Source organism: Puma concolor, chromosome B4, assembly GCF_028749965.1.
Source record: "Puma concolor isolate L17-30 chromosome B4, mPumCon1.1.hap2, whole genome shotgun sequence".
In the NCBI taxonomy this organism is placed as follows: domain Eukaryota; kingdom Metazoa; phylum Chordata; class Mammalia; order Carnivora; family Felidae; genus Puma; species Puma concolor.
Genome location: NC_141673.1, coordinates 8,605,051 through 8,628,157, shown reverse-complemented (window position 1 = coordinate 8,628,157; position 23,107 = coordinate 8,605,051). Strand labels below are relative to the sequence as shown.

General features: G+C 41.7%; 1 protein-coding gene across 9 annotated transcripts in view; it reads left to right on the top strand.

Annotated features, from left to right (window-relative positions):
- Window positions 1-23,107, top strand: part of TNRC6B (trinucleotide repeat containing adaptor 6B) — a 259,643-nt gene that overhangs the window by 202,873 nt on the left and 33,663 nt on the right. For 7 of the 9 annotated variants that reach the window (XM_086712195.1, XM_086712196.1, XM_086712194.1 and 4 more), the window contains 7 exons: window positions 873-1,048; window positions 3,296-3,370; window positions 4,465-4,510; window positions 6,224-6,372; window positions 7,444-7,614; window positions 11,816-11,941; window positions 22,802-22,933. In XM_086712195.1, coding sequence (XP_086568321.1) covers window positions 873-1,048; window positions 3,296-3,370; window positions 4,465-4,510; window positions 6,224-6,372; window positions 7,444-7,614; window positions 11,816-11,941; window positions 22,802-22,933 — 875 coding nt within the window. The remainder of the gene's footprint in view (window positions 1-872; window positions 1,049-3,295; window positions 3,371-4,464; window positions 4,511-6,223; window positions 6,373-7,443; window positions 7,615-11,815; window positions 11,942-22,801; window positions 22,934-23,107) is intronic. The other 2 variants (XM_086712201.1, XM_086712200.1) reach the window with 1 other exon arrangement.

Here is a 23,107-nt window from a genome sequence, read left to right as displayed (position 1 = left end):
TGAAAGTCTAAGCTTTACTTGATCCAGCTGGCAACGTGTTGTCACAGCAGTTTGCAAAACTTTGTAAACCGATGCTATGGAATGTCTCGTAGGAAGTTCCTCTGTTGAAAAATTCAGTTTCAAGTGCCCATTTTCACTTGTTTGTAGTTTTCTTAAAAAGTATTCCAACATCTCTTTTCTGCCATATTGCAGACTTAAAGAATTATCTTCTTTTATTTTTAAAGTGTGGTCATATCGAATTCTCAAAATTTGAATGAGAATAATTCTGTTATCAGTTTTATTGTGTGATATTTCTGACTCTTCCAGTGCCCATGAAGAAGTACAATCATTGCTGTATTCTAGAAATTCATTCTTGTGTCGTTAATTTGACTGCAGTTTAAAAATTATCAATCTCCTTCACTGCATAGAAATAGCTTTATAAAGACCTTGATTTCATCATGATTTTCACAGTAAAACTGGTTGTATCATCACGGGAAATACCATGCCATAGACTTGAAATAGACCCGAAATGCTGGTGGAAGATATTAACCAGACCCTTGGCACAAGGAGGTACTTCAGCAGTACTGTCAGGATTTTTAGGTGTCTTTCCCAACCTCAGAATCACCTTGCCTCCATCACAAAACTTGCACTTTTCTCCAGATTTTTAAGAAAGTCTTCTATTCTTCAGGATCCTCTGTAGTTAAAGCTATAGTTATACTTATCTTTTGTCTGAGTAATGTGAATGTGGAAGGGGGTAGAATATTTGCCTGGCCGTATAGATGGATTAGATAAGATGACAAATATCCCAGAATGCCGTGTTCATAAGGACCAATCGTTGTGGTTATTGTTATATGTAGCTGTTGCATACAGTCCCTCCATTTTTTTTCTTAAAGATTCCAAATCTATGCAAGATGGCTGGGGGGAGAGTGACGGTCCAGTGACGGGAACTCGCCATCCCAGCTGGGAAGAGGAGGACGATGGAGGAGTCTGGAACACCGCCGGCTCTCAGGGAAGTGCTTCCTCCCACAACTCAGCAAGCTGGGGACAAGGAGGAAAGAAGCAGATGAAGGTAGCCCACTTTAGAAAAGTTCGAGCTTGTTTCTTCATTCTTAGAAGGCAGAACTGAGAATTTTCTAATGGAAGGAGCCCTGAGGTCCTAAGTAAGGGGAAAAATATTTTCTTAAGAGCAAATTGAGTACTTCCTCTTTACTCCTCATCTTCCTTCCCCATGACCTTGAAACCTTGAACCTCAGAGCTGTTGCTGTGGGTAAAGTGGAATTTTCAGAAACAGGAGATTTTTTTTTTCACTTTTAGTTTCCATATTATAATTCTTCAGAAGCTTTCAAGGCACACTTTGTAAATGTTTTATGCTTTTGCATTCTAAAACCAAGGAAGGCCTTAGGGTAAGTCCCCATGATACATAGAAGAGAAACCAAAGTAAGATAGCTTTTCCAGTGGCAATCAACGTGATTGGTTTTTCTCTGATGCGGGAAATTCCAAAACCCAGAACCATCCTCCCAGCAAAGCAAAGTGCCGGAGCACAAGCCTGATGCAGCAACCAGGTGATGTGCCTACATCCCGTACCAGCTTGCGTTTGAAAGCTGTTGGCTTTCCATATCTTGGAGCAGCTCCACGTCCCCCTTGATGTGCCTAATTCGATGAGGACTTTGGTTTCAATGTAGAACAGGTCTTTGAACCTGAACCACTCTCTCAGCAGAGGTGTTCTTTTCCCTTCCACAGATAAATTGATGGAAATTAGAAGTGGGCAGCCATATAATTTCAACTTCACAGTGAATATTGTCCTGGTTTCAAATACGAAGGGCCGTCCCAGAAGGTCTTCAGTTGGCTAAGGGGGCTGCGCCTTCATCACTTTTTGCTGTAGGATATTAATTTTGTTCTGAACATAGTAACTCGATAGCCTAAGAACACAGGTAGTTCCTGTTGGAGACATCCTGTTTAAGCGCCCCTTACAATTTCCCTTCTGAGGACTTCTTTCTGTTCGCCCTAGTCACAAAAGGAATTATTCAGTAAACTCCTCAGCATTTTTGTACTCTCAGGCTATCTGGCTTGTTGTGGTCTTGTTTTTGTCATTTACAAACTCCCATTGAGACGGAATGAAAAGGCAGTCAAGGGAGACTGCTTACTGACCAGAAGTGACCAGGGGGAAGGTGCTCACCCACTCAGGCTGCCCCATGACTGACAATTCTGTCCTTTTGTATCTGAGGGCCTTTTTTTTTTTTTTTAACTGATTGTGATGCAGATACAGACAACGTAAAATGTACCGTTTTAACCACCTTTAAGTGCGCACAGTTCAGTAGCATTGAGTACATTCAGCACCATTCAACACTAGACGATGTGACCATCAACACCATCTAGACACAAAACTCTTTTCATCTTGCAAAACTGAAACTCCGTTCACATTAAGCAAATCTACCAATTCTCCCCTCCCTCCACTGATGGCTTTTTTGACCTTAAAACCTGTAACTGAACTTAAATTAACTTACTCGCTTCCAAGAATTAATAACATTGACATAACAAATATCATCAAAACACAGTTTTTATTTGAAGAATGCACAAAGCCCCATCACCACCTCTCCCCACCAAGTCCTCATCATAGTCCAACCTGCCTTCTCTGCAGAAGTAAAAGTGGAGCTGATAGGGGTCCTCTTCAGGGAGACGCTAGGTTGTCCCTTCTTAAGAAATAAAAACTCACATCCGCCTTGCTTTACAGTAAGATCAGGGATGGTGTCTTTTGCTAGGCGTCTTTCCCACTGGGGACCCATGTCCTTTATACTACATAACAAGCAGATGAAGCGCTGCATAGATGAGTCCTCATTGTATCCACACAGAGACTAATGACCAGTTTAAATAGCCTATTTAAATAGGCTAGTGCCTATTTATTTTCCAAATAATAGGCACTAGCATCAAACTCTTTCTTTTCTTTTAATACAAACTGGCTTAGGTTACAAGAAGATACTAAAAGGGAAAGTACTAGCATGTGAACATTGTATTTTAGAAAATCTGATATTGACCTTCTATTTATAAGGTAAAAACACCAGCTGACTATATGTTTTTCCAGTTACTTCTAATTCAGTGTGACGAATAAAATAAGAATGAAAACACAGATAGAACTAGAGAACTTATTCTTCCAGACTAACTGAAAATATCAAAATAACCACAGTTAAAGAGGGAGATTTGGGTTCAAAAAGGTAAACTGTTGGTTCTGCATTTTCAATCAGTACTTAAATGCAACTCAGCTGTGAAGTGAGATAAAATAAATTATTTGGTTCTGAGGTTACACATTTCATTTCTATAGTGTTCACTGAAAGGAGGAAACAATGATTCATGGATGAATCCTCTTGCCAAACAGTTTTCAAATATGGGATTGCTGGTAAGTTTCATCTTCTCCTGTGTATAATATACCGCATCTTTTACTTTTAGCACAAATGTTAAGACCACTGTCACATACAGTTCAAAATTCTAGATTTAAGGGTGCCTGGGTGGCTTAGTTAGGCAACTGACTCTTGACTTTGGCTCAGGTCATGATCTCACAGTTCATGGTTTCAAGCCCTGCATTGGGCTCTGCATTGACAGTGCAGAGCCTGCTTGGCATCCTCTCTCTTCCTCTCTCTCTCTGCCCCTTCCCCCCTCAAAATAAATAAATAAACTTTAAATCTGTCTTAATTTAAAAAACAAAACAAAGTTACAGATTTGGAAACTGGTTAAACAATATTTCTCATTTGGATTGAGTGATATTTATTTTCTCTTATTTTTAATGAAATAACTCCAATACTTAGAGGTTATGACTTTTGAATTTGTAGTCCTTGTACCCTTTTCCTGAGGTAGTTAGGGGAAGAAAGAGCCAGGCCCTTGAAACTTACATAATTTTCCCTGACTACTGCTGTACCAGTTTTCATATTATACTTTTGAAAATGACAACAACTGCACAATAACTAGAGAAATTATTTATAATTAATTATATAGGGAATTCTTGTAGGATTTCTCTCTCTCTTTTTTTTTTTTAATCTCTTGGGAACATTGTGGGGACACCCCGTCCCTGGTTGCCAAAAGACAAACGGCTTGACTTGGCTGCACATTCCCAGATTTCATGACTTGACAAGTCACGAGAAGAAGTTGTCGTCATTTGGCTGACACTCCTGGAATTTGATCCCGAGCCGACTGGAACTTGAGGACAGGGTTTTATTTCTCTGAGCAGCTATTTAGCTGTTGCTCTGTCCGTAGAATTGCTGAAACTGACTGATTCTATGTGAAAATCGAATTTACAAATGTAGACCCAGCAGCAATCAAATTAGTCATATGATAAATGATATTGTCTTCATTCCCGTGTAAGGTTCACATCAAAGGACCTTGTGTGGTCCCACTAGTAAGCTGTCACTCCCACATAAATAATGCCTTTTTTTTTCTCTCTGATTCAAACATTGAATTCAAACCTTTAATCCTCCCTCACCGTTGCTTATTTTTCAGAGTCAAACTGAAGATAATCCAAGCAGCAAAATGGATTTGTCTGTAGGTGTGTATCACTCCACTAATGCGAATGGGATATATTGTTGTTAATGATGTCACGTTGGTTCCCTCCTCCATTTGACTGGGCTGGGTGTTAGTCAGCAGACACGAAGGATCGTCCTACACACTAGGTAGGGACTGAAGACTGAAATGGCTGCAGGATCCAAGAAAGTAACGTAGAGGAGTGGGGTATGCCAGGTATAAGAAATTGGGACTTGGAGGCCACCTGTAAGGCGGCCACTTGACCGCCCTTGGCAGTTGTTGCCTTGGAGGGTAAAGGCCCAGCTTTGTCAGCAATTCAGACATATGTTGACATCCTGATTTTTAAATACTGGAAACTAATTCAGATTTTAAAAACTGTGGTGTGTGGCCGAACAAAATATGTCTGTGGCCCCGCCAGACTCCACTTTCAGATTTCTCGTCGCGTGTGCACCGAGATGTTTCATTACTGACGAGCTGTCCCAGTGCAAGTGGAGCAGATGCCGTGTCAGCCCTTAGTCTGTGGGCTCCTCACCGTGATGCTGTTGCTCACTTTGAGGACCTTAAAGAGAGTCAAACCGAGAAGAAAGTAAAACAGTCCCGGGTCATAAGGGAAATAGCCTTTGATTGATGATATTTTATTTATTTTTTTTTTAATTTTTTTTTTTTTTAATGTTTTTATTCATTTTTGAGACAGAGAGACAGAGCATGAGCAGGGGAGGGGCAGAGAGAGAGGGGGACACAGAATCTGAAGCAGGCTCCAGGCTCTGAGCTGTCAGCACAGAGCCCGACGCGGGGCTCGAACTCACGGAGTGTGAGATCATGACCTGAGCTGAAGTCGGACGCTTAACTGACTGAGCCACCCAGGCGCCCCGATTGATGATATTTTAAAATCTAAGAATGACAGGGCGCCTGGGTGACTCAGTTAAGCGTCTGACTCTTGATTTCAGCTCAGGTCATGATCTCATGGTTCGTGAGTTCGAGCCCCGAGTCGGACTCCATGCTATCAGCGCAGAAGCTGCTTGGGATTCTCTCTCTCTCTTTCTTTCTCTGCCCCTCCCCCACTCGCTCGCAAGTCTGTCTCTCTCTCTCTCTCTCTCTCTCTCTCTCTCTCTCTCTCTCAAAATAAACAAGTAAACTTTAAAAAAGAAAAAGTCTAAGAATAACAAAAACGTAAGCTTCCAGGGGTACTGATCATGCCCATGTACAATAGCACATTTCCAGAGCTTTGAAGAAAAGAGGACCATCATGGTACCTAGGAAATCACATTGTTCACTTGATGTGTTCACGTCTGAGTTCTAAATTCTAGGGTCACAGCTGTGCCTAATAGGCCTCTTTATCCCCAGTAACTGTTTCACAACCAACCCTACCCATTTATCTGGCAGATGCTAAGTAGCAGCAAGAGACAAATTCTCTCACTGAGGACGTTTGAATTTATGAGCCAGTTATACTCCTCAAACACATCAGTAACCAGTTAGGATATTTTTTTAGTTGGATTTTTACCAGTTTGGCCCTAAGTCTCTCTTTCAGTCTTCCATTGAAAACAAGCTACAACAGATACAGATCTTTTAAAAAGAAACAAAAGGATCCACATGTGCTCCAGGGAGGGTCCCCAGCAGCCTCAACCAACAAGATCTCTCGTGGTCTTACACTTGACACCCCCGGGAGGCAAGCGGGACTGGTCACTCCTGGTCAAAACATTGGTTCTTGAAATTTTCACTTCTTCTGTGCTACTTTTCAGGGAGCCTTCCAGATAAAAAATTTGACGTGGACAAGAGAGCGATGAATCTCGGGGATTTTAATGATATCATGAGGAAGGATCGATCTGGGTTCCGTCCACCTAATTCCAAAGACATGGGAACCACAGATAGTGGGCCTTATTTTGAGAAGGTGAGTTGAATCCTTTGAGATAATAATTCATGTGAACCACTTTGGTTTCCATTTGTTCTTTTGATAATTAATTCCAGGAGGAAATGTAGAATTACTGAATTAATGAGCAAAACGCAGACATCACCTGCTTTTAAGTGGTGACGTGAAAACAATTGATGTCAACAGGTGATTGGGCAGTAGCTAGAACCATCTGTCCTTAGCATGTGAGTATGGTGAAGGTGGTCTGAATTTTTGGAAATTTTATGAAACTTGGAGGGGGTATATGGTCTGACTTTTTACAGTAGAAGAAATGCACACTCAAAATGTGTAGAAGAAATTTTAGAGATAAATTTATTCTGAATTCTTTTTTCTGCTGCTTTGCAATGAGAAATTAAATTTGGGATCTTGTGTAAACAATCTGTATCTCCCAAGGCCTTGCCTTCTAGCTTTGTCAAGATGGCCCAGAACTTGGTCTTTTGATGTTTTGAAGAGACTTCCTTTGTTTTCTCTCTCCATTTCCCCAGTGACCTATTTTTAGTTACAGTGGTACACTGTCCAAATTCTCAAGTACCTGATTTCAGTGTGTCATTTATACCTATTTGTTTTGATTTTTATCAGTTCTAATGGAGGAGATCATTCCTTGACTCAGAATACAGATTTTCCATGGCCCCGGTCTTCAGAAAGCAGTTAAAACTGAAAGTTTTAGATCTAGCACATTTTTGACACCACTGATGCTGGTCCAGGCAGCAACAGATTCACAAGATTACTCTGGCTTCTGTTTCAGCAGCCACATCGTTAGAGTAATCGATATTAGATGTATAAAAATAAAGTGTCTGGCAATGTTTATCTTCACGCAATGGGCAGAATGTGTTACTGACTTAGAGAATAAGAAAAAAATCTGGATCAGAGATGACAGATGGTGTCTGTTGGGCCAAGTGTGATGACTCTTACCAGATCCAAATTCCGTCCTCGTTTATTGCTAATACACTCTAATTCTGTTTGTTCCTAGTGTTTCTCTCTTGTCCCTTCTTGCATTCTGTTGCTTCACTAACCAACACTCCTTGTGATTGGCTAACTCCTACTGCTTTTCAGCTGACTTTGCCTTTCTCCAATCAAGATGGGTGCCTTGGGGATGAGGCTCCCTGCTCTCCCTTCTCCCCTTCTCCCAGCTACAAGCTGTCTCCCTCTGGTTCCACACTACCCAACGTCAGCCTTGGAGCAATCGGCACAGGGCTCAACCCCCAAAACTTCGCTGCTAGACAAGTAAGGAGGCCTCTCAAATTTATAACTGCTCGGCTGTGGCCTCGCCTTGGCCCTGGTCTGCAGTTTATTGCATTTTTTGTCTGTCTTGGGAAATTTGTTGATTACTGAATGCACAGAATGATGCTAAGTATTAGGCTTTAGATCTTTCAGCCCATAGAACCCATCTCTCTTCATGTTTTCTCAACATGGATTTTATTTTCAATCTGTTTCTTTAGTCCTCTCATATTTGGTCATAAGTTCACATTTAATAAGTTAACTAATAACTGGCTTAGGAAAATGTTAAAGAGGCTACATAGGTATCTTATTACGCCTACCTTAGCAACTTATTTGCCATTTTTAACATTAGATTGAATGGCAAGTGATACTTTTGAAGTCTTTTCAATTTGATAAGACTTCTAACTAGAAAACAGTGGCAAAACTAGTAAAGAGTAAATACTTGAGCATTACAGCATCTTAAAATCTAATGTCCTTAAGCGTAAAATATAATAATTAACCAGAGAAAGGTAATTTGATATGAGAGAACGAAGCTTTGGGAAGACTTGATATTGTTCAGATGTGGCAAACAGCCTGGGGCACCCCGTTCCCTAGGGGTGCGTCTCCATGGTCCCAGGAAGGGCTGTGCACTGGGCGAGACCGGCAGGGCTGGCCCCCTAAGGCCCCCTCTCTCACCTTTGCGGGCCTAAGGCAGCCTGAGGGGCTGTCACTGCAGCTCCTGTGTAGTTCTCATAGAGAAAACCAGGAATTTGGAGACAATTCCTTTGTGACAGTGACTCCAGGGATGATATTTTCCTAGCCACAGTTCTGTGACCACTTACCTGTCACTGTGGCTTTCACCTCAGGATATCATGGAAGGATGTTTAATTATTAATTGTATCCATTCTGTTTCCACATGAGGGCTTTCACATACAAGTTAAAGGATGATGTAAAACCTCTCTCACACCATAGTCCTCCAGTTACACGCAGGTCTTTCATACGCTTCTAATTGTTGCCTTAGCACATTTTTTAAATGGATCATGTTATATCCATGTATTCAGTTGGTTATCTCTGGTTTGGGAGTTTGGGTAATTTCTTGTTTTCTTTATTTTTTATATTTCCCTGTATTTCTTAATGTTTCCATAGAGAATGTAGATGTGTGTTGCTTTTATAAACAGAGAAGAAATAATTACATCAGTGGTTTGGGGCAGCTTTTTTGTTTAGGATTGAGGTATACAAAATATAAGTTACCCTAACACTCTTGAGTAATGATTATAAACATGCCCACAGGATCACATGTTTATCAAATGCCATTAGTATATAATTTTTAGCATAACATAAACCAGCCGAAGTATCCGTGCACTGGACACTAAGAAAAGGTCATTCCTCTTTGATTTCTTTTGGTTTGGTTTTTTGTTTTGTTTTTTGAATCTGTGGATTGCTACAAAGTCCATTGTGAATCAACTAAATATGATCATGACTTTTTTCACACGTGACTATTTTCATGCAGACTTCATATACTTCCTATTTAAAAATTAAAATGTGAGGTTTTTATTTTAAAATCACAGATTTCAGTCAGCTTGCTAACACTGTTTTTAATTTATATGCCTTTCTGAGTTAAACACTGTAGTTGAGGCAAATATCACCAATAAATATTGGACTCAGGTCATCATATAACAGTGAAGCTGTAGAAATAACCAGATTAACTGCGGTTAACATATAAATAGCGTTTGATGACCGCTTTCCTAATTTCTAAACATACTTAAAAAAAAAAACTGAATCTATATGATTGCCTCTAGACATATTAGTGTGCAAAATAGCTACTTCTAAGCTAAGAAAGCAAATGACAGTGCCAGGTTTCATATTTAAAAAGAGAGAAGGTGTTGTTTGATAGACTGCCATTGACTCATCTGTACTGTTATCCATATTGGACGTATCACAGGGCTTGATACGATTTTAGAGATACTTGATAAAGAAAACCTGAAACCTCTAGTGGGAGTAGGGGGCATCTGTCCACTGGGAATGTGCAGGTAGAGCCTGATTTCACAAGAACTAAAAAAAAAAGTGAAATTCCTTTTAATATTTCTTACCAAAAGAGCAGTTGGAATTTAAAATGATCCTCACAAAGCAGTTTTGGACCAGTTAAAACATGGATTCTGGGTAGGACTTCAACTACCAGTAACCCCACCATCCAAGGACCCGTCCAAGGTCATTACTTTGATAGTGAAGTATGAGAATCATCTTAGCAGAATATTCTCAATGAAACAGATGCTTCTTGTGTTCTTGAGAATGATCAGTAGGTAAGCTACCAGCTACCATGATCTCAGAAAAGTTAGAGCCAAGCCACGTCACCTTAGAGTGACAATTTTGATTAGTAAGTCAGGGGAAGTGGAGACATTATAGTTTGTAGAATTAAAGGTCTTTTCATGTTTTAAGAGTCCTTTGGGAGATTTAAAATTCATGGTAGATCTTTGATTTTCTTTTATGACATAGACACAGATTTTGATTGTCTTTTCCACTTTATGTTCATAGCCATTTTTATTTTCAGTGCTTTTAAGTTCATTAATTTTCCAGTAGCAGTCCCTTAATCTATTTTGAATCATTAAGCCATTGAAATATCGTTAGTGTTCTAGAACTTAATGGTGCTGTTCCAAAATTCTTCTTTAAAAAAATTTTTTTTTCAACGTTTATTTATTTTTTGGGACAGAGAGAGACAGAGCATGAACGGGGGAGGGGCAGAGAGAGAGGGAGACACAGAATCGGAAACAGGCTCCAGGCTCTGAGCCATCAGCCCAGAGCCCGACGCGGGGCTCGAACTCCTGGACCGCGAGATTGTGACCTGGCTGAAGTCGGACGCTTAACCGACTGCGCCACCCAGGCGCCCCCAAAATTCTTCTTTAAAATTACCTTAATCCCCGTGAAGCCACGGATAAGTTGGTGACTTCCGTTCAGAATACACAGACTAGGTATATAGGCAGTGGTCCAGCTGCCTTCACTAAGGATGTGCAGTAGGATGTTGCCAAGTGTATGAAATTGGTGGGTCATGGTGTTAGCATCCTACAGACTAGGACTTTATTACAGAGTTCTGGGAATACAGAGAAGGAAATATTAAGCTGGTGGTTGAAAGACAGAATGGAAAATAACTATAACATGACTTGCTGATGCCATCAAAGAATGACTTTAAGTGTTTTGAGAACATATAGGTGGGTCAGTTAATTTGAATGTGAACCGAGGAAGAAAGTTGGGGGAAGCCTTCCTTTATGAGGATGAGCTCTGAGCTAGGCCTCAAGGCCAAGTGAAGATGGTGTAGAAACTTTCCTCAGACAGAAGGAACAGTGTCAAGTTATCAAATATGGCTTTTTTGGCTGAAGGGCTTTTCTCAGCTCGAAACAAGTCAGAAAGGCCATCATATAGCCTGGTTTTCTGTAATTCTTTGATTGGAATAGCCTAGAAGTGGTCCAGTGAGTTCGTCCTCCAGAAATCAGGGAATTAAGCTTATTTTTTACCAGGCTGGCATTCATACACTGGAATGAAAAGTTACAGGTGAGTAATGAGGTTTTTTTTAGTGCCCCATAATGGTTTTTCACTTTTTCCTTTTCTGCTTTTGTTTTTTTAAATCTCACTCTTGATTTAGATTTTGTCATCTAGCAAAGGAGGGATCAAGCAGACCCAAGATAGGAAAGCCTATTTAGATCTGGAGTAGAGTTCTTAAGGAGCTAGACTACAAGCGGGTGGCACTGATTCTGTGATTGAACTAATCAAGCCAGAGACATTACTATCATAGTGTTGTTTTACAGTTGATATTATACAGAAGCCTGCATTTGTGCTCAGGTGCCTTTCAAGGTGGAGCTCAGATTATTGGATTTGAGAATAAACTTGGTAAACCCAGTCTTTAAAAGAAAAAAAGAGAGTAGTCGAAATAAACATTATATTGCCTATACCTTTCAATTACAAAAAAAAAAAAATGCTTTTTTGAAACATTTGACCAAACATAAGCCTTTCGGTTATAGAGTGCCTCAGACTGCAGGGGTGGTGGTGCTGTGTGCATGATTTGATTTGGATAATTTTCCCAAGCATTCCGAGACCAGGAATTTTTCGGTTATAAAATTCTGTGATTCCACGGAACACAGGATATGATTCTTCTGAGGGATAGAAAACCAGAACTGTTTCTTTTTCACGTTTTCTTACGTTAACAAAAAAGCCTTAACTGTTGCTGTTGTGTTTGCAGGGTGGCAATCATGGTTTGTTTGGAAATAGCACAGCACAATCGAGAGGTATGCACACGCCAGTGCAGCCGCTAAATTCTTCTCCTAATCTCCGGGCGCAAGTGCCTCCCCAGTTTATTTCCCCCCAGGTAAGCGATTTTATGTTTCCACGATTCAGCAGTAAAGCCTCTACAGGCGGTGCCCAGTTGCCAACTGGGTTTTGTGGGCAGAAAAGGAATAATAGTTACCCAAATGTCTAAAATGTAAAAAGTCTTGGGGCACCTGGGGGGCTCAGTCAATTAAGCGTCCGCCTTTGGCTCGGGTCATGATCTCATGGCTCATGGGTTCAAGCCTGTGTCAGACTCTGTGCTGACAGCTCGGAGCCTGGAGGCTGCTTCAGATTCTGTGTCTTCCTCTCTCTCTGCCCCTCCCCCACTCGTGCTCGCTCGCTCTCGTGCTCTCTCTCTCTCTCTCAAAAATAAACAAACATTAAACAAAATTTTTAATGTAAAAAATCCAGATCAAGATTTTTGGAACAAAATGTCCAACTCCTTGTTGTATTGTATCGTACACACAAAGATGGTTTTCTATGAAAAGCATTATGATTACATTCCTTTTCGATCTCTCCGTATTTTTTCCAGTACTGCATGCATTGGTTTAATTGCGTGTAATTGAAACTACCGTACAAGTACTGCACTGTACTGATGTGCCAATATTCTGAAATCGGTTGCCCTTGAGGATTCCCCTGCAGGTAAATGGGAGAATAGCCAGGTTCTGACGTATTCTGAGACGTTTTAAGGAGCTGGATGCTGAAGTGCTGGCTAGATGCTCCAGGGGAGTGTTGAGAACAGATGAAGCGGCAGAGGCTTCCTCATGGAGCAGCTCTGCGTTGTGGGATACAGTCCTTTGTTTGGGAAACCCTTTAGGTCTGTTTCTTAGTAGGACATGTGCAGCGCATTGTTTGCAGGCTCCAGGTGACAGATTTGTGCCAGTCTGCCACAGAGCCCCTCGTATGTCTGTGAGAAAGTGGGTCCGAAGAGCAACATCAAAGTTGATGAGCCCGTGTGAGGATTCAGCATGGGACCTTGGTCTTCTCATAATGTTCCTTCGGTGAACTGAGATCAAAAGCGAGGAGTTCATCCCGTCCGACAAAAGGGGGCGGGGCACTTAACTAGGTCCAATCAGCAGAACGTAAAGGGTCAGGTTTTATTGCTGTTTTGTTTTTTGAAATATCTTTTAAGACAAAGTCTTAAAACATTTTATTTGAGGGGCACCTGGGTGGTTCGGTCCATTAGGTGTCCGACTCTTGCTTTCAGCTCAGGTCACAATCCCAGGATCATGAGATTGAATCCCGCATCAGGTTCCGTGCTGAGCTTGGAGCCTGCTTAAGATTCTGTCTCTCTCCCCCTCTCTGTTCCTCCCCTGCTCATGTGTACACCCTCTCTCTTTCTTTCAAAGGTGTGTGTGTGTGTGTGTGTGTGTGTGTGTGTGTGTGTGTGTGTGTGTATTTTTTAACCATAACCTATAGATTTCAAATTCTGTTTTTGACATTGAGTCTGTAACTGTCTTAGTAGAGGAAGGAATGTTCCTCACCCTGCCCTGTCGTCTCCATGTCCTGCCCTGGGTGTCTGGGAGTCCTCTGAAGTGTCTCTCCTTCCTCACCTCTCTAAGTGCCAGTCATTCTCCAGGTCCCAGGTGGCAGTCTGTCCTTTAAGAGCTGTTCCTAACTTCCCCAGCACTCCACAGTGGTTGTGTCTTCTTAACTCCATGAGCTCCCTCCCACATGTCAGGCCACAGTCCTGTGGTTACCAACTATCTGCGGTGTGCCTGGTAGTGTGTTGGCCTCACACGGTGGAGAAACCACCGCCTCCTAACACTGCCTCCTGGAGTTGCTGGGGGTGATAGCAGAACACTCAGCAAACAGGCAGCATGATAAATGTGATGTAGAAATGCTTAACACAGTTTGGAAGCTGGGCGAGGCCGTGCACTAGGAGTGACATTTAAGCTGGGCCTTAAAGAATGAGTCAGTTTGCTGAGCAGAGCCAGGTTTAAATGTGCAGCAGGAGCAGCTTGGAGGACAAGGGGCAGTAATATCTGGAAGAACATGGCATGTTTGGAAAAATGCAGTCGGTTTGAATAATTAGATTAAGCTTGTTGAAGCATATAGATGTTGTCTAGAATGGAATAGGAAAAAACTAGTCAGGGAGTTTGGCACCAGATTTGGAAAAGCTTTCTTTGCCTTGCTAAGGAGTTTGGACTCTGTCCCTTGTAACCGTTATCTGGGCTACTTCTTAAACACAGTTTCCAGGTCTTCTGCAATCTACTGAGACACAATCTTGGGAGTTAGGGCCTAGTAACCCCCTGCTGATTTTTATCTGCACCCTAAGGTTTAGCTGCTGCTGCTATAGATAATGTAGCATTGGGCAAAATTGTTCAGCTGAGCGGCAATGTAGGAAAACTTAGGTTTTGGAAAAAATAACATTGACAGCAATGTGGAGGACATATTTGAATGGCAGACTAACTAGAGCAAAGGAGCTCAGTTACAAGGCTAGTCCAGGAGTCCGGGTAAGGAGGTGGCAGTGGGAATGAAGACATTGTGAAGGTCCCAGATGACCTTTGTGTTGTGGGATACCGCAGTCACTTCTCCAGTCTCTCCTTACTCTGCATATCCACGGCATCTGACATAGTTGATCATGTCGTCCCTTTTGAAACTTTCATTCATCTGGTTTTTGGACACCTTGTATATTGGTTCTCCACCTGCATTTCTTTCTCCGTCTCCTTTACAAGCTCCTCCCCCCCTCCCCAACATTTAAATGTTAGGGGCACCTGGTGGCTCAGTCAGTGAAGCATCTGACTTTGGCTCAAGTCATTATCTCATGGCTCTTGAGTTCAAACCCCAAGTGGGGCTTTGTGCTCACAGCTCAGAGCCTGGAGCCTGCTTCAGATTCTGTGTCTCCCTCTCTGTCTCTGCGCCTCCCCTGCTTGTGCTCGCTCGCTCTCTCTCTCTCTCTCTCTCTCAAAAATAAATAAAAACATTAAAAAAAAAAAAAACAGAGTGACCCAGTCACAGTCCTTGAACTTCTCCTCACCATCAGCAGCTACTGCTGGGTGACTTCACCCAGCAAATGACTTTAGGTATGACAGGGCCAAAACTGAGCCTTCAGCCCAGATCTCCGTTCTCAATTCCATGGGCTTCTGGGCATCTCTGCTAGGATGCCCTATAGGCACTTCATGTCAACATGTCCGAAACAGAGCTCATGATTTCATCCCATACTCCCCTCTAAAACATCCCCTTCCTCTAAGTAAGCAGCTCTTCCCCTCTGCAGGTGCTTGGGCCACAGGCCACAGAGCTAGTGGTGAGGCCTCTCACGGTCCACATTCAGTCCATCAACAAGTTCCCCTTTAGAACTTTGTCCTGAATCTGACCCTTCCCTACCGCCTCCTCTAACATGACCCATGGCGAGCGACCACCGTTTCTTTCCTAGAAACGGCCTCCTGACTGGTCCTGCCCTGTCATATACAACACCTGCCTCCAGTCTGTTCTCTACCCAGCGTTCTGACTGACCCTCTAAAACCACACTCTCCAGGGTAGGCCTTAGGCCACCTGAGCACTTGAAATGTGACCAGTGGAGTGGAAGAACTGAAATTTTAATTTTAATTGATTTAAATTTAAATAGACATGCCTGGTTGGTGGCTACGGAATGAATACTGCAGAGGTGGAGCTTTTCCAGCATCACAGAAAGCTAAGGGTAAATCATGTCACTACTTTAACCTCTCATAGCTCCTTCTCTCACTGAAAATACAAAGCCAGCTCTTTGCTGTTGTCTTTGACGCTCTTGGTGACCTCCTGCCACCCCCACCCACACCTGCCACTCTCCACTCAACTGGCCCCAGCGCACCAAGGGTGCTTCTAGAACACTCTTCTCCCAGATTGCCACATGGCTCCATCTGTATTTGCTTCAGATCTCTGCCGCCATGGCACCTTCTGGGAGAGGCTTTCCCAGGCCGGGCTGAGGACAGTACGGCACCACTTGGCTGTCACGCCCCCAGGCGCGTGTTAAGGTTCACAGTGGCAGGGTCTGTGTCTACTTTGTTCACTGCTGGATCCTGAACATCCACAACTGTGCAGGGCATGCATTTTGAGTAAATATGTGTCAAATCATGGGAAGACGCACTTCAGAATGATTTAGAAAGTAGAATATTGTTAGGAAAAAAACTTATTCTGAGAGACTTAAAGGCTGCCAATCTCTTTATGACCAAAGTATCTGCTGTGCATGGAAAAGAAAAGCATTTGTGTTCTACATTTTTGGGATTTGTTTAGCAAAACATGGTTAACATTATTTGATGCATAATGGGGGCAGAATATTAAACAATGAAAACTTCAGATTTTTCAGGTTTTTTTCCCTAACATTTCCATATTTTAAAAAACAAAAGAGCTGGATAGCTTTTTTTTTTTTAAGTAGAGGCAATATAATAACCACACTGAAAGTTTGGATAATGGAGAAAAAATTCTTCCAGAAACCCCCAACCCAGATGCAAAGACAGGGATTATTTTTACAAAATCCCCTACTCAGACTTTTCGTATCCAGGCATACTTTCCACATCATGATATCCATGGTCACTATATCCTACTGTTTGTGTTAACTTTGGGTCATACGTAGTATTTTCCTCTGTTACTACGTAGTTTTCCTGTTGATTGTTCTTAATGAAGAAGGCATAATGTTCCATCAGGTAAACTTACTTTGATTTCCTGGGACATTCTCTTCGCCTATTATTGGATAGTAAATTATTTCTAATTTTTCACTGTTCTAAATAATGCAGTAGAGAAACCCATATACTTAGATCTTATATGCGATCCTTATACATAGATATTTTGCCCACATTATTTCCAAATTTAGTTGCCCAGGATGAAATTTATGGGTCAAAGTACATGAACACTTATGGTTTTTGAAAATACCAACTTTTACATCCATTTTAACTGTCTTTAGGGGCAGTCAGTATTCAGTGTGAACATGGGAAGAAGACACTGAAACTCATCTTTAAGATTTGTTACAGATATTCCAGGCGTTGGGTTTCTGCCTTGCCTTTTTCCTCCTGTTACTCAAATATTCAGAACGTAACCTATTCTACCAGGCTTTTGTCTTGCTTTAAACTGCTGTCATTTTGCACCTGCAGTGCTTTGTTAAATGCCATATTGACTCCAACTAGATCTTCCCTTTCCCCAGCCCAGCTGGAGGGTGAAGGGCTTTTAAGCCAGAATAATTAACTCCCTGCTACGGGAATGTGCCAACCTGCACTTTAATTACTCTGAGTCCCAGGTACGAATAGCCATTTGCCAGGAGCCTAGTGGTGCTTCTCTCTGGTCCTTTTGTATTCATTGGAGGACAGTGCATGTGCGGTCTGGGGGAGGGAAACATGGGGCAGAGCTAGACAGAAGTCCTCAAAGTATAACCTTTATAGTTGTTACAACTGTCACTTCATGGCACACATGAGATACTGGCATTCAAATTAAATTTAAAGTATAAAAACACCTTGTGTTAGCATTTCTTTCTTTTCTTTTCTTTTTTTTTAATATTTTATTTTTAAGTAACCTCTACACCCAACTTGGGACTTGAACCCACGACCCCAAGATCAAGAGCCAGCACACTCCACCCACTGAACCAGCCAGAGGCCCTGTGTTAGCATTTCTTTATAGTCTTTCTGTACCTATCTGTCTTTAAACAATATAGTTTCATTTTGCCTTTTTTGCCCTTGATGTGACAAAAACTTGCAGTTTATAGCCTTCTCTGACTTTTTTTCACTTGATACTGTTTCTGAGATTTCCCCAGGTTGATTTGGTCAGTTATGATTCATATAGTACTCTGTTACGTGAATATACCATCATTGATCTTTTCCACCACCAGCAGACATTTGGGTAGTTTCCAGGTTTCTGCTATTAGGAGGAATGCTGCTGTGAAGATTCCTATATTTGTCTCCTAGGATGGATTTGTTTCCTAGGGTACTGCTGGATCATACGCAGGTTTTACTTCCAATGGTAGTTTCTGTCGCTAATATCAAGTGATAGGAATGTGGGAGGTGGGTGGGAAGAATGGGATCTTGGCAAAGGATGTCCTACTGTCTCAAGACTGAAGAGAAATGGGTCGATGAAGAGACCAGCTGATTTGTTCAGTAGAGCTTTTAGAACTGAACCGAGAAGTGGGAAGAAAGAGCTCAGACAATAGCTATTTATTTTGGAGGCCAGCAGGTTGGAAAACAAAATAAGCAGAGTAGATTTCCCATGAATCATAGAATCCTTTCCCTTTGGAAGGGAAATTAGAAACAATGCTGATGGCCTCGGAGCACCACTGTCCCATAGAAATGTGACACAAACCCCATAATGTAATTTCAAGTTTTTGGTAGCCACATTTAAAAAGATAAATAGAAGCAGGTAAAATTAAATTTAATAGTACGTATTCTTTAAGCCAATATAAATGATCATTTCAACCTGTAATCAGTGCTTAAAGATTATTGAATTTTTTACCTTTTTTTTAAGTTTTTTTTTTTTTTTTTTTGAGACGGAGACAGAGCGCGAGTGGGGGAGGGGCAGAGAGAGAGGGAGAAACAGAACTGGAGGCAGGCTCCAGGCTCTAAGCTGTCAGCAACAGGGCCTGATGCGGGGCTCAAACCCACGAACCATGAGATCATGACCTTAGCCAAAGTCGGACACTCAACCAACTGAGCCACCCAGGCTTTTTTTTCTTTCTTAATACCAAGTCCCTCGGCCACCTGGGTGGCTCAGTCTGTTGAGTGTTTGACTTCGGCTCAGGTCATGATCTCGTCTGTGAGTTCGAGCCCCGTGTTGGGCTCTGTGCTGACAGCTCAGAGCCAGGAGCCTGCTTCCGATTCTGTCTCCCTCTCTCTCTGCCCCTCCCCTGCTCATGCTCTGTCTCTCTCTGTCTCTCTCTCTCTCTCTCTCTGTCAAAAGTAAACATTTAAAAAAATTAAAAAAAAAATACCAAGTCCCTCACGCAGGCCATAAAACTGGTGCAGAGATGGGGCGCCTGGGTGGCTCAGTCGGTTAAGCATCTGACTTCAGCTCAGGTCATGATCTTGTGGTGTGTGAGTTCGCGTCCCACGTTGGGCTCTGTGCTGACAGCTCAGAGCCAGGAGCCTGCTTCCGATTCTGTGTCTCCCCTCTCCCTGCCCCTGCCATGCTCATGTTGCCGTCTCTCAATAATAAATAAATGTTTAAAAAAAAAAAAACACTGGTGCAGAGGCACAATGTACAGTGCTGTGCTCACCCTGAGCTCACATTTGCTAGAGGTCCAACCGTTAAAAAAGAAAATCAAACAAATGTTCTCATTGGTTGGCAACACTCAGCATCTCTTAGAGAATAGAGGAACAGCTAGGAGAACCGTGACTTTTACCCAAAATACTTCCCAAAATGATAGTGTTAATGGGTTAGGTGAAAAGTGGCTGAGATCTTGGAAGAAAGTGAGTTGGTGAGCCCCGGACAGGAGCTTGAACTTGTTTCTAGACTAGAAAGCATCAAAGGAAAGGTAGGCAGGTATTCTTGAGAATGTGGCAGAGACGGTGACTCACAAGCATTCATTGAACTCTGTTATGCTAAAGAAAGATACAGTGGGAACAGCCAGTGGGTCTTCTGATGAAAGCTTTCTGATGACTCAGGTTTTAAAGGGGTATTTTCAAAAGCTGGAAAGTAAGGGTAGCAAGCAGGGATGGATATGTGTAAGAGTTGTGCTGGGGGATTAGAACGTAAAATAAGTGGAGGCTTGCAAAACAATAGGCAGATTGAAAGAGTCTTCAGAATTCGGTTTGGTGCAAATCAGTGACTGGAAAAAGAGTCACTGCTTTGGACTACTTGTGTATGTTTTAAATGATTAAATGAAAATTAAGTTAAATTAAGTGAGAGTAAAATTGGCACCGCTTTTGTCGTCTCTGTTGAGGATAAAGTCGTTCAACCAAAAGGGTTGAGACAAATTAAATCCTACAACAGAGAAACAGTTTGTGAAAGGAATCGCAGAGCCCTTCTGTGATATTTGAGGAATGCTGGGGATCTTCAAGGGGAATTTAATAATGACTGCTCTTCTTTCTTGCACAAATACTGAATTTTTAAGACAAGAGGAAGGCATGTGGGGCCAAAATATCCCCTTTACCACTGAGAATGCAGATCCTGGAGAATGTGAGCTTCCTAAGACTGAATTACAAACTTAGCCAGTAGTAATTGGAACGGGGCAACCCTCCCTATAGGTTTGCTGCCAGGAAAAAAGGGCAGGAGGCCCAGAGAACAAGGTAGATGTCCCTCTGTGCGGAGCTTCAGAGTAGAAATAGGAAAGAGGCACCCCTCCCCTCCAAGGAAGTGAAGAGAATGGGGAAGTTTTTTAAACAACTTTTGAAACAGTAAAGGAAGTGGTTTAAATACTGATGAACTGGTGCCAATTCTAGGCAATAATAATCTAGATTAGATTTTGGTAATCTACACTAGATTATCAAAAAGATGGCTTTTTGAGCACCTATGATAGGAAATCAAGAATCATAAATTTGCTAACAAGTCTTAATTTATTTTATTGATTAGTTTTAAATATTGTTTGATAAGAATGACATTGTTGAAATCTCTATTTTGACAAACCATTTGACAAGCTGTCTCTTTGTTTTAGACAAGATGAAAAAATATAAAGTAAATGCTAAAACACTTGTGTGAATTAGTAAATGATTGACTCTTCCCAGCTGGATCACCCTCAGATTGGAAAGAAGTTTTTAGGGACAGGCTACTAGATTATCCTCCGCTCTATCAAGTTCAGCATTCCCATCAGTGACCAGATAGGGAAACACAAACCGAACATAAGTGGAATAATAGGGTAGAAAAGAATTTGATGGTGTGACTGTTACTCAAATATACTATTCATGGGGCACCCGACAGGCTCAGTCAGTGGAGCATGCAACTCTTGGTCTCTGGGTTGTGAGTTCGAGCCCCACATTGGGTGTAAAGATTACTTTTTAAGAAGTTAAATCTTTAAAAAAATTAATTAGTGGGGTGCCTGGGTGGCTCAGTCGGTTAAGCGTCTGATTCTTGATTTCAGCTCAGGTCATGATCTCACGGTTCATGGGCTCTGCACTGACAGCATGGGGCCTGCTTGGGATTCTCTCTCTCTCTCCACCTGCCCCTCTCCCCCTCTCATACTCTCTCTCTCAAAATAAATTTAAAAATAAACATTTAAAAAATTAGTTAATTAAATGAAATCTAATATTCACCTATTTAATAGATATTTATCAAACATCTATGTGCTGTGCGCATAAAGATAAGGTCCTAAGATCAAAGCATATATTAATACAGTTCAACCCAGTTCCATAGGAGAGCAACACCTATTTTAAAATATTATAGATTTTAATTGACAGTAAGCTTAATATGTGAGTTGGGAGTTAGGCTGTGATCATCAGAGAAACTGAGATCTCAGGCATTGTTAATAGAAAGCCTGGCTTTCAACAGAATGGTTAATGATGGCCAGGTCTACTCAGTCCTCAGCTACTCTAGAAAATGGCTTTCTGTTGTGGGCTTTGCATTGAGAAATTGGATGAGATACGCGTGAAAGAAGTGAGCATGTTTAGCCTGAAGATGAGACACAAGAAACTGTAATTGTCTTTAGACACTTGAGGAACCATCCCTGTGCATATAACAGAGTGCATTTCTAAGCCTTTGATGTGGATTAACTCATAAAATCCTCTGTCACTAAAGTTATTGTTGTTCAGTTTTGGAGGGGAAACAAGGCTCAGAAAGGCTCAGTAAGTAACTTGCCCTGCGTCACACAGCTCCGAAATGACAGCCCGTACAGTCTGCCTCAAAGCAGACTCTTGACCAGTGTGCTGCTTGCCACCCACGGAACCAGCTGATTCAGTCGGCTCAGCGGATGAAAGTGCAAGGAACTCATTTCAGCCCCGTAAAAACATCTTAGACGAGCAGTCCAAAGACGGGAGGGAGGCTTTTCTCTGTCTGGAGGTTCCTGTAGCCCAGCCCAACTCACTCCTAAAAACCGTGGAGAAGGAGCCAGTTGGGTCATTTGACCTTCTAGGCCCTTTTGCTCTGCGACTCTGAGTGTGTGGTGTGAGAAGTCATGAATTGAAACTCCAGTGTCTCTTACTTACAGGTCAACATATTTTTCTTATTTGTATAACAAAAATACCTTGTTTTAGGCTTATGTTTTTATACCTTGTTTTACCTTATTTAGTAGCTTTATGAAGTTTGATCTATTTTGTTTTACGGTCCATTTACAGGAACAATTTCTCAAGCAAAAGTCACATTGTTATTAAAACTTTTTTGTCTCGGGGGCACGTGGGTTGCTCGGTCGGTTGAACATCTGACTTTGGTTCAGGTCATGATCCTATGGTTTGTGGGTTCGAGCCCCGCATCAGGCTCTGTGCTCACAGCTCAGAGCCTGGAGCCTGCTTTGGATTCTGTGTCTCCCTCTCTTTCTCTGCCCCTGCCCCGCTCGTGCTCTGTCTCTCTCTCTCTCTCTCTCTCTCTCTCTCTCTCTGTCTCTCTCTCTGTCTCTGTCTCTGTCTTTCTCTGTCTTTCTCTGTCTCTTTCTCAAATATAAATAAAACATTAAAAAATTAAAAGAAAAATACTTTTTTTGTCTCTCAGAAGCCTTCCTGATTATGAATTCATAATTTTTATTGTAAAGAATTTAAAAGCTTTTTTTTTTTTTTTTTTAAGATTTTATTTTTAAGTAATCGCTACACCCAATGCAGGGCTCGAACTTACAAAATCAAGAGTCACACGCTCTGTCAACTGAGCCAGTGAGGTGCCCCTAAAAGCCCTTATAATCTCACTGCTCAGTCGTAACCATCGCTAACATTTTGGTGTATTTCTCCGGATGATTTAGTATTTTTTACAGATATTTTTCAAGGAAAGCAATCGACACTTGCTTTAGACCTATTAAGATTCTTTTTACAGAAAAAAAAAAAAGTTTTATTTTAGTAAGTTCTGAAAGAGTCCTCTTTTTTCTTGTTAGGTTTCTGCCTCAATGCTCAAGCAGTTTCCCAACAGTGGCCTGAATCCAGGTCTTTTCAATGTGGGGCCCCAGTTATCTCCTCAACAAATTGCCATGCTGAGCCAGCTTCCACAAATTCCCCAGTTTCAGTTGGTGAGTAGCAGATTTTCCCCCAATAGCTGAAAAAAAGATTATTTAGGGTTTTTTTTCCTTTAATTTGGATTCGCTTCATTTTATGCGTGCTTAAGGATTAATGTATCCGCTCAGTTGGAGGTAAATGTGACCAGTAGACCAGGAACTTGGTGGTACTTCCCTCCTGGCCACTGG